The sequence below is a fragment of the Myxine glutinosa genome, chromosome 1 (assembly GCF_964187855.1).
Source record: "Myxine glutinosa chromosome 1, kmMyxGlut1.1, whole genome shotgun sequence".
NCBI classification, from domain to species: Eukaryota; Metazoa; Chordata; class Myxini; order Myxiniformes; family Myxinidae; genus Myxine; species Myxine glutinosa.
This window is the reverse complement of record NC_136261.1, coordinates 173,065,771-173,076,925: the sequence shown is the minus strand read 5'-3', so window position 1 is coordinate 173,076,925 and position 11,155 is coordinate 173,065,771. Positions and strand designations below refer to the sequence as shown.

The 11,155-nt window shown below is 43.6% G+C and overlaps 1 protein-coding gene across 3 annotated transcripts in view; it reads right to left on the bottom strand.

The window, feature by feature from the left end:
• Nucleotides 1-7,151: 7,151 nt before the first annotated feature.
• The window catches only part of LOC137431304 (HORMA domain-containing protein 1), a 182,176-nt gene continuing 178,172 nt past the window's right edge, over nucleotides 7,152-11,155 (bottom strand). For 2 of the 3 annotated variants that reach the window (XM_078780240.1, XM_078780255.1), the window contains one exon: nucleotides 7,152-7,478. In XM_078780240.1, coding sequence (XP_078636366.1) covers nucleotides 7,374-7,478 — 105 coding nt within the window. In that variant the 3' untranslated portion in view covers nucleotides 7,152-7,373. The remainder of the gene's footprint in view (nucleotides 7,479-11,155) is intronic. The other variant, XM_078780250.1, reaches the window with a different exon arrangement.

Sequence of the window (11,155 nt, the reverse complement as noted above, 5' to 3'; positions counted from 1 at the left end):
AGCACCTAGTTGCCCTCGCCTTTTTCGATGACAGAGTGACCACGGAGACAAAAGAAAGGATGGTCCGGAACCTACAACGTTCTCAGTTACCCGGCCTTCCTCGACGTCTAGACATCACAAATGCAGTGGAAGACCTAATGTTGGAAGACCTTGTGACAAAAAGGACCAGTTCCTTCTTTGACGTCTTGTTGGAAGAGGGAAAAGCGAAATCTCAATCTTTTCTAAAGAAACCTCCCAGACAGTGGATTGACGATACTTTTTCAACAAACTTCGAGATCAGACCTCTCGGATGAAAGTAGTAAATGACACGGTGGAACGGGGCATAAACCTGATCCAAAAATACGAGACACTGACGAAAGACGAAGAACAGAAACAGTTCCTTCTTCGATTGGTGGCAAATCACAGAAAAAAAACTCCCCACCCCATCAAAGGCAGCTCTGTCATAGTTTTTCAAGCGAATGATTATTTTATACTACGTGGGACCTTTGATTTGTGAGTGCAACATGGGGCAACCCCTAAATATTGTTTTTTGTGAAAAAAAAATCGTGTGCTTTTCATTTACGTATAAAAGAATAAAAATAACCTTGTGGAAAAAGCAAAATTTGTTCCTTTGTTTTTTTTGGACCACCCTAACCGACACACTTACGGCCCACTTGTGACCTTTATTTAATGCATACCCCTATTTATAAGGGGCAATACATTGTTTTGATGCATACATTGTTTAATACTCGCCTGAGGGAAATTTGGAAAGATTGGACGTACTTGGGCATGGGTGGTGTATCGGCTGATAGTCCGCACACCTATTGGAAGAAAAAAATCGTATAACCAGTTATCCAGTTCCGTTAAGTTGTGGCCTACTGATGGTGACATTTACGATCAGATTTATCCAAACATCCCAATCTGCACTGCTTTCCAATGCTCTGGCAGAGACAGCTCAATTGCATCCTTTACCCTATCCATCAGGCATGTACAACATCTGCCTCTTCTTCTCTTAACCATACCCAACATAGATGACATCTCCAGACTTTCATTTTCTGCACCTGTGATGTGTCCAAAGCATGACAGTTTCTGTTTCAGCGCTTATAATGTAGCTACATGGTGGCCTAATTCATTCAAGCATTGATTTGTTTGTTCTTCTTGCAATCTATGGAATTAAAATTTATCTCCAACACCATATTTAAAAACTGTCAATAGCCTTCCTTCCTTTTTCATTTTCCATGACTCATACCCATGCATTGCAACTGGAAATACCAGAGCATTAACCAGCCTCCTCTTGGTGTGTATTGAAAAATGTTTGTTTTTCCAGATTTTGGCAATCATGACATTGCTGTTCTCCCCAACACGATCCATCAATTAAGTTCCCCTCCACATGCTCCATTTACTTCAATCTTAGAACCCAGGAAGAATAGACTTCCCATGTGATGGAAAACACTGATCTTCACAGTTGACAAGATTTTATCCTTTTTTAGGTTTAAATAAAGACCAGCTTTTTCATTTTCCTTCTTCACGTTCTGCAGCAGTTTCATCAAGTAAGTCCTCTTTACTTTCTGCCAACAGAATAGTATTGTTACGATTATGGGGGGTAGGCAATGAAATACCTTGGGGCTATATGTAGGATTGTATTGGTAGTGTGCTCTGACATTCGTGAAGAAGAAGAAACCTGCAGCTAAGTAGGGATCCGTTAGTCCAGATGTCGCGTAAGTGTATGATTGTCTCCATGAGAGGGGTGGGGCTATGTTAATTAGGTAGGGGTTAAGGGTAAATCCCCTGTTTGTAAATGCCTCTGTGATTTTTCCTTTGTTCCTTATGACACTGCACGACACACACTACCAGCCAAGCGATCGCCACCATAATTAATAACACCAAATAAAGTGACAGGATTTGGACATTTGAACACCACCAATGATACCACTGACTGGGTCATCACAAGAGCCTGTAAGTGGCTGTGAGACCATGCCCCGAAGAACAATTGGTCAGGACAGCCGTAGAGCGATGTGATGGCGGCCACTGGTTGGAGCACGGGCGGATATCATCGGATGACGCCGGAGACCGGGGAACAAAAAGACTGCGTCCCGGAATTTTCTCTCTCTTGGGGTCCCAAGTTGATGAAAGACGGTCGCGGCTCGTGTTCTCTCTTTGCTTTGGGGTGTGATGAAAGGCGGTCGCAGTTCGGACGCCCTTGCTGCGTGTGCGAGCAGACGCATCTTCTCTCCCTGGTTCATTGTGCTGAATTTGTGACGGCTGGGTGCGCCTGAGAGACCGCGGTGCTGTGTGGAGCAGACGACAAGTATGGAGCTCGGCCTGCTCGCTTCGCGCTCAGTGGCTGGCGGTGAATGGACTTCGCGCCAAGGCGTGTGCCTTCCCGTGCATGGACTTGGGGACCCGCTTGAGGACCGACGGGGTTCAAGGGCTACTCAAAGCTAAGTACTGAGCAAACAAACCAAACATGCAATTATTTTCCATTTATTTATTCCCTTGTGTTGTGTTAAGAGTCTGCGTGGGAGCGCTCCATATAGGATTTTAGTTTTACCGCAAATGTATTGTCCTTGGCATTATTTTGATTAAATCCCTTTATTGTTGAACCTTCATTCCTTGTCCTGCCCCGTTTAATTATTGGTGGTTCGGAAAACCCGCTTCGCGCCATCTGTCCGGGTAAGCATCGCTACCCTCCACTACTCCTCGCACGTATAAAGAAGATCTGTCATTGTTTGACTGAACGCCTCGGAGTTTAAGCTCGAGCGGTCATCCGTCCGAGTTCGGTCTTTATCGGTAAGGACGTGACAGTATCATCAGAATACATTAGGTCGCTGATGCATCTTCCCCCAATCCCGAGTCCAGCATATGTCATCCAAGTTTATAATTTTCGTCAAAATTATTATAACCACAAATTAATATGTCAATTCTGTCCAACTCAGCAGCCAGGCAAGCAGGAAACTGGTTTGGGGTGTTACTGTAAATCCAACAATGACCTTGAAAGATCTGCAAGGCTCTATGTCTGAGATGGGGTTCCAGTATTCATCAACCAACAATATTCTGTTCCCTTGAAAAGGCTGGCCTCCATGGAAAAGTGGCAAGAAATATGTCATTACTGAAAAAGACACATCTAAAAGCTTGTATGGAGTTTGTGAAAAAGCATCATAATGATACTGCAGGCGTTGGAGAAAAGTTTTGTGGCCAGACAAGGCAAAAATTGAACTTTTTGGTCTAAATTAAAAGCGTTATGTCTGGTGCAAGACAAACACTGCACATCATCCAGTCAACACCACACCTACTGTCAAGCATGATGGTGCCAGCATCATCATGTTATGGGGCTGCTTTCATCAGGAGGGACTGACAACTTGTCAGAATAGAAGGGCCAATGGACGGTGCAAAGTACAAGAGAATTCTTGATGAAAACCTGCTGGAATCAGCCATGGATCTGAAACTTGGTAGATTGACATTTCAGCAGGACAATGATCCAAGCACAAAGCTGAAGCCACACTAGAGTGGCTGAATAAGAAGAAAATAAACAAGTGCAGATACACTCAAAGTACACCGCTCCCATGCAAAATAAATAAATAACATATCCTCCAGCACGCGACATTGCCGGAGTGTTGTCGGCGCTCGGCGATGCCACATGGAGACGGAATTGGGAGGGAGTGGTGTACAATAATTGATTGTGTAATTAAAATAAATAAATAATACTCTTAAAATAATTAATTTCTTAATCAAATGGCTAATAATGGCTTCCCTGAAAATGTCTGCTGCTCTTCTTCTGCTCCGATCGGATCATCTGATCATGTCCTTGTTAAAGTGGACATCTCTCTGACCATCCTCAGGGAGCCTGCTCAGCGTAGACGAGTCTGGCATTTCACTCAGGCCAACTGGCACGGTCTTCAAGCAGCCATCAATCATCTGGACTGGTCTCCCATCTCTACCACCTCTGACATCAACTCATCCTGGGAATTCTTCCAAAGTAAATTGCTCTCTCTCATGCACAGATTTATCCCATCTCGTCTTCAGTTGTCATACCCTTCCTCCCGTCCATGGTACACGGAATCTTGTGGTGAGGCTGTTGCCCAGAAACAACTTGCCTTCGTCTCCTGGAAAGCAAATCCAACGGAAGGAAATCTCATTTCCTTTCACAAAGCCCGAAACAAGTGTGTGTCCACCCTCAGGAGAGCCAGGAAACAATATCTCTCCGTTCTCAAGACCGAACTCTCTTATCTGTCTCCCTCTTCCAAATCCTGGTGGCGTCTGGTCAAATCCGTTTCTGGTGTTTGTTCCCCCTCCATCCCCTCCCTTACCTCAAATGGCTACACAGCTGACTCCGCACGTGAAAAAGCTGAATGCCTCAACTCTGTGTTTGCCTCTAAATCTTGTGTCCCAAACCCATCCCTCTCTGTACCCACCATACCCAGTCGTACCCTGCTGCTCCTGGACTCCGTGTCCTTTCCTCCTGACAAGGTGGAAAAGTTTCTGTCAACCCTCGACTCTGATTCTGCAACTGGACCCGACGGCATCAGCCCACGGGTCCTAAAATCCTGCTCTGCTGCTCTATCTCACCCTCTCTCTGTTCTCTTCACCCTCTCTTTTGCTCAAGGTCAACTGCCATCTGCTTGGAAATCAGCCAACATCACCGCTTTGCACAAAAAAGGTGCAAAAACAGATCCTAGCAACTACAGACCAATCAGCCTTCTCCCAATTATCAGCAAAGTCATGGAATCCATCATTGCTTCTGATATGAAATCTTTCCTCTTCTCCAATGGCTTGATCTCTGATCATCAATTTGGTTTCAGACCAGGTCACTCTACTCTGGACATGCTGCTTCTGCTGTCTCAACAATGGATGGAGGTCCTCAATGCCAAACAGGAAATTAGAGCTGTCTCCCTCGACATATCACGTGCCTTCGACACGGTCTGGCACCCCGCTCTGCTCACCAAACTCTCCTCCTTTGGTATCCATGGAAATCTCCACGCATGGCTGGCGGACTTCCTCTCTAGTCGTCGTCAACGTGTGGCCCTGAATGGGTTTCTCTCATCTCCTCTTCCTGTTCAGGCTGGAGTTCCCCAAGGCAGTGTTCTGGGCCCCGTGCTTTTTCTGGTCTTCATCAATGATCTCTCTGACTCTCTCGAAAATCCTCTCTATCTCTTTGCTGATGACTCCACTCTCTGCCGCTCCATTCCTCTTCCCTCAGATCGGCAGTCTGCTGCCTCCTCACTCTCTGAAGACCTGGACAAAATCACAGACTGGTCAAACAAGTGGAACATGTCTTTCAATCCTGACAAATCTCACACTCTTACTATGTCTCTCCGAAAAGATCGACTGGACAACCCTCCCATCTACTTTCTCAACAATCCTCTCCAAGAAGTTCTGTCGCTCAAGATTTTGGGTCTCACTATCTGCCATGATCTTTCTTGGGAAAACCACATTTCCAAGCTGGCCTCCAAAGCCAGTCGCCGACTGGGCATCCTCCGTCGTGCGAAGTCCTTCCTCGGCACACCTGAGCTCCTCACCACATACAAGGCTTTCATCCGCAGCTCAATGGAATACTGTTCTCCCCTATGGGCCGGTGCTCCTGCCTCACACCTAGCTCGGCTTCACGCTGTTGAAACCAAAGCTTTCAGAATTATTGGAATCTCCCGCGATGAAGCTATCTCTGAGGGCCTTTCACTCACTCACCGCAGGCAGGTAGGTGGTCTTTCTGTCTTCTACCGACTCCTCTCCGGCCTTGCACCCCCAGCTCTCTCTGTGCTCTGTCCCCCAAATATTCCTACAGGTCGCACAAGATCTGCCAGCAACCCTCTGATGGTTAAACTGCCGAAATCTCGGCTCTCCGCTCACCTTCACTCTTTCATTCCTCTTTTCTCCCGCCTCTGGAACAAACTCCCTCACTCCCTTCAATCCCACTCCTCCCTCCAGGTCTTTAAAACAGCTGTTCACCACCATCTCCTTTCTTCCCCCATCCAAAACCTTGATCTTTTCTACCCCCGCTAATTCACCCCAGATCCACCTTGTTTGAAATTCCAACTTCTTTCCTGGAAGTCCTGGCAGTGTCCATATGTTTTATACCTCTCCCACTGCCCCCTTCCCACGCCCCCCCCCCCCCCCAAAGCCCTCGCCCTCTCTCAGATCTCTCGATGTCTCCATGTCTCTCGGTCCCTGCTCTCAAATGTTGTGTTTGTGTCCTTCCCCCTCTCTCCCCATCTTGTCTACCGCTCCCTATGTTATATGTTTTATGTATCGGTTTGTCTTTCTGTGTGATTAATGTTCGCTCTTTCACGAGCCTCGATCTTGTATACAAAAAAAAAAAAAAAAAAAAAAATAGCTTACCGAAACCACCACTGCCTCATCAGAATCTGTAACTTTTTGAAAGTTAAGTAATTAATCGAAAAAATAAATAAATAATCGATTAATTGATTAATCAATAAATCAAAAATACGCCTCACAGTCAAATCTCTTTGTCACGGTCATATCCAATTATCAGCTTCCTCACTGAAAAGGTGCGGATATATTGCCCAGATGAGAAAGATAATAAATAAGTACTTAATTTTTCGATAATAATTAAGTAATTAATCGATTAATCAAAAAATAAAAAATACTGTTTTTTGCCAAAGCACTTGCTCACTATTATTCCCAAATGTCAGCTTTCTAGCTCAAAGGATGGCTGAGATATCGCCTGGACAAACAAACAAATGGAGTGAAAACTGAGTAGTTTCTTTTGGGGTACGTCGATGACATCATGCAGCGCCTGGAGATGGAATAGGAAAGGAGCGGTGTACAACAAACGGAATGAAAACTGAGTACTGCCTTTCGGCGTTGTTATCTACTGGAGATGCAAAAGGGAACGGTGAAGTTGTTTGTAATCAAACAAACTGAGTGAAAAGGAACGGTGTACAATATTTGTAATGCTGGAATTCCTCAGACAGGTAAACAGTACACGGCATGCCTTGTTCCCGTGGTTTGAGAGGCTTATCAATATTGAGCAAAATTGGTTAGAGGGGAAAGGTAAGTTGTTTGTGAGATAGTGCCTAATTTTGGAGATAGTTCCTAATAGTTAGTCATGGTCAATCATGCTTTCGACCTTGGGAAGTAACAGCTGCGAGGGTCAATGGGATTGTGGTTCTCTATGATTAACGACAGCAAAAAAGAAGAATCAGACTGAAAACAGTAGGCTTTCATTGGTTTTTAAAGAACAAGTAGTAGTAAGTACATGCAAACAACCTGCAGTGAACAAAAAACATGGCACAGGAAAAACTCGTTGCATCCTCAAACAAAATGACACACCCAATAGGAAGTTTAAACTCAAAATGGAAAACACTTTTGTCTTTTCTAAATCCTAGTGAATGTGGAATGCAATCAAGAAAATTCAAAACATCTTTGTAAATCGCCTCTCACACCAAGGGAGAATCTGCATAATTCGCCTTGGGTTCACTTTTTTTTAATCTCTTCAATGGAGGCCCATCATCTTGACTGCTGGAGATAGGAAATTCGAAGATCTATTTAAAAAAAAAAAAAACATCAAGAATAATGATGACAGAAACAGTGATGAAGATTCATGAAGATAAAAATAGAATATAATTCTTCACTACTTTAAATTCTCGAGATTGCCCACAGGGGAGGGAGATTCCTTTTGTCGTGAGTATACAATTGCTGCAAACAAACAACAACAACAACAACAACAATAACAACAGCAGGCATTTTAAGGCCATTTCCCCTGCTTGAGCGGGGGTTAGCCTTGCGGGCCCCATGACAATCTTCTCCATTTTGCCCTATTTTCTGCATCTCTCCTTGTTAACCCCCTTGCCCGCATTTCTTCTTCCACCACCTTTAGCCAAGTCTTTCTCGGTCTTCCCCGTCCTCGACTTCCTTCTACATTCATTTCCAGCACTCTTCTCAACCAGTCACTTTCATCCTTCCTCAACACATGACCAAACCATCTCGACCTGTTCCTCTTCACAGCATCAATCACAGGCTCTATTCCCATCATCTTTCGCAATTCATCATTATGTCTTCCTCTCTCTCAACGATACTCCACACATCCACCGAACCATTCGCATTTCCACCCTTTCCAGCCTTCGTTGCTGCTCTACGTTCATTACCCATGTCTCGCTCCCATAAATCATAACACCTCTCACACATGCAGCATACACCTTTCCCCTCAGACACTCCTCTCCTCGTCAGCACGCCACTCAGTTCCCGAAAACACAATTGCTGCCACCACACAATAAACTAGAAGGGCACTCGGTAGAGAGCATACCCCTGCCAGGCAGAACACTTCTACGTTTTGTATCCCACTAACTAAGTTGTGTATCCGATCTGGATTTCGGACCCGAATCAAAATCTAATCAGCTTCTTCTTGAATTATTTCTTGTCACATCCCCAACCTGTCCACCAAATTTTGTCCAAATGCGTCCTCAACTTTTTAAGATTCCCTGTTCACAGACAAACAAACAAGAAGACGTCATGCAGACCACGATACTTGCAAAATCCATCCCTACCCCCCAAAAAAGTTGTCATGGATACATCAAATTGGCCATTTCATTAAAATTAAAATTGACTATCTAAATCAAAGCTCAAGTCAATCGGATAAAAATTTATGATTTTTCAGATGAAAATTGATGATATTAGAAGTTTGACCTTGAGTTGAAATTTTAACCTTGACTTGACCTTTGACCTTTTGCTCTTAAATAATATGGTCTCCCAAATCAGCGATACACTATGTAATTGCTGTTTAATTTCCAAGTTAATAGGATGAAAATTGATGATTTTTGAGATTAAAATTGATGATTTTAGACGTTTGACCATGAGTTGACCTTTTGACCTTAAAAAGAGATGGTTTCCCAATTTAGTGAGGCACAGAGCAATTGCTATATAATTTTCAAGACAATCAGATGACAGTTGATGGTTTTTCAGATGAAAAAATTATGATTTTGGAAGTTTGACCTTGAGTTGACCTTTGACCCTTTAACGTCAAAATAGTTGGTTTTCCAATTTAGTGACTCAATATACAAATGTGTTCAATTTTCCAGTCAATCGGATGAAAAATGGCGATTTTAGAAATTCGACCCCCACATGGCCTTTGACCTCAAAATCAACAGGCTTCTCAATTATGACGACCTCCACAACTTGGTGAAGTTTCATGACGATCGGTTTAGAATTGTGACCTGTAGGCGAGTGACAAACAGACAATCAAACAGACAGAATAGCAAACGCAACCGACCAATATACTTGAAAATCTTCGACAAATAGACAGGGGTGAAAACAACTTCCATCCACCTTTGGAGGCGGAGGTAAGAATCTCGATTATACGTGTGTGTGTGTGTGTGTGTGTGTGTGTGTGTGTGTGTGTGTGTGTGTGTGTGTGTGTGTGTGTGTGTGTGTGTGTGTGTGTGTGTGTGTGTGTGTGTGTGTGTGTGTGTGTGTGTATACAGTGCATTCAGAAAGTATTCAGATCCCTTCACTTTTTTCACATTTTATGTTGCAGCCTTATGCTGAAATCGTTTCAATTCCTTTTTTCCTTCATGAATCTACACTCAATACCCCATAATGACAAAGAGAAAACAGGATTTTAGAAAGTTTTGCAAATTTATTAAGAAGAAAAAACTGAAATATCACATGGACATAAGTATTCATACCCTTTGCTATGACACTTGAAATTTAGCTCAGGTGCCTCCCATTTCTCTTGATCATCTTTGAGATGTTTCCAGACCTTGATTGGAGTCCAACTGTGGTAAATTAAATTGATTGAATGATTGGACATGATTTGGAAAGGCACACACCTGTCTACATAAGGTCTCACAGTTGACGATGCATATCAGAGCAAAAACCAAGCCATGAGGTCGAAAGAACTGCCTGCAGAGCTCAGAGACAGGATTGTGTCGAGGTACAGATCTGGGGAAGCCTACAAAAAAAATCTCTGCTGCATTGAAGGTTCCCAAGAGCACAATGGCCTCCATAATTCTTAAATGGAAGAAGTTTGGAACAACCAGGACTCTTCCTAGAGCTGGCCGCCCGGCCAAACTGAGCAATCGGGGGAGAAGGGCCTTGGTAAGAGAGATGACCAAGAACCCGATGGTCACTCTGGCTGAGCTCCAGAGATCCTGTGTGGAGATGGGAGAAACTTCCAGAAGGACAACCATCACTGCAACACGCCACCGATCTGGGCTATATGGCAGAGTGGCCAGACGGAAGCCAAACAGTTCAATCTTGGTTTCATCAGACCACAGAATCTTGTTTCTCACAGTCTGAGAGTCCTTTAGGTGCTTTTTTGCAAACTCCAAGCGGGCTTTCATGTGTCTTTCACTGAGGAGAGGCTTCCGTCTGGCCACTCTGCCATAAAGCCCAGATTGGTGGATTGTTGCAGTGATGGTTGTCCTTCTGGAAGTTTCTCCCATCTCCACACAGGATCTTTGGAGCTCAGCCAGAGTGACCATTGGGTTCTTGGTCACCTCTCTTACCAAGACCCTTCTCCCCCGATTGCTCAGTTTGGCCGGGCGGCCAGCTCGAGGAAGAGTCCTGGTTGTTCCAAACTTCTTCCATTTAAGAATTATGGAGGCCACTGTGCTCTTGGGAACCTTCAATGCAGCAGAATTTTGTTTCTGGGATTCCCCCGATCTGTGCCTCGACACAATCCTGTCGCTGAGCTCTGCGGACAGTTCCTTCGACCTCATGGCTTGGTTTTTGCTCTGATATGCATTATCAGCTGTGAGACCTTATATAGACAGGTGTGTGCCTTTCCAAATCATGTACAATCAATTGAATTTACCACAGGTGGACTCCAATCAAGGTCTGGAAACATCTCAAAGATGATCAAGAGAAATGGGAGGCACCTGAGCTAAATTTCAAGTGTCATAGCAAAGGGTATGAATACTTATGTCCATGTGATATTTCAGTTTTTTCTTCTTAATAAATCTGCAAAACTTTATAAAATCCTGTTTTCTCTTTGTCATTATGGGGTATTGAGTGTAGATTTATGAGGGAAAAAATGAATTTAAACGATTTCAGCATAAGGCTGCAACACAACAAAATGTGAAAAAAGTGAAAGGGTCTGAATACTTTCTGAATGCACTGTATATATATATATATATATATATATATATATATATATATATATATATATATATATATATATATATATATATATATATATATATATATTGTTGCGGATATGAGG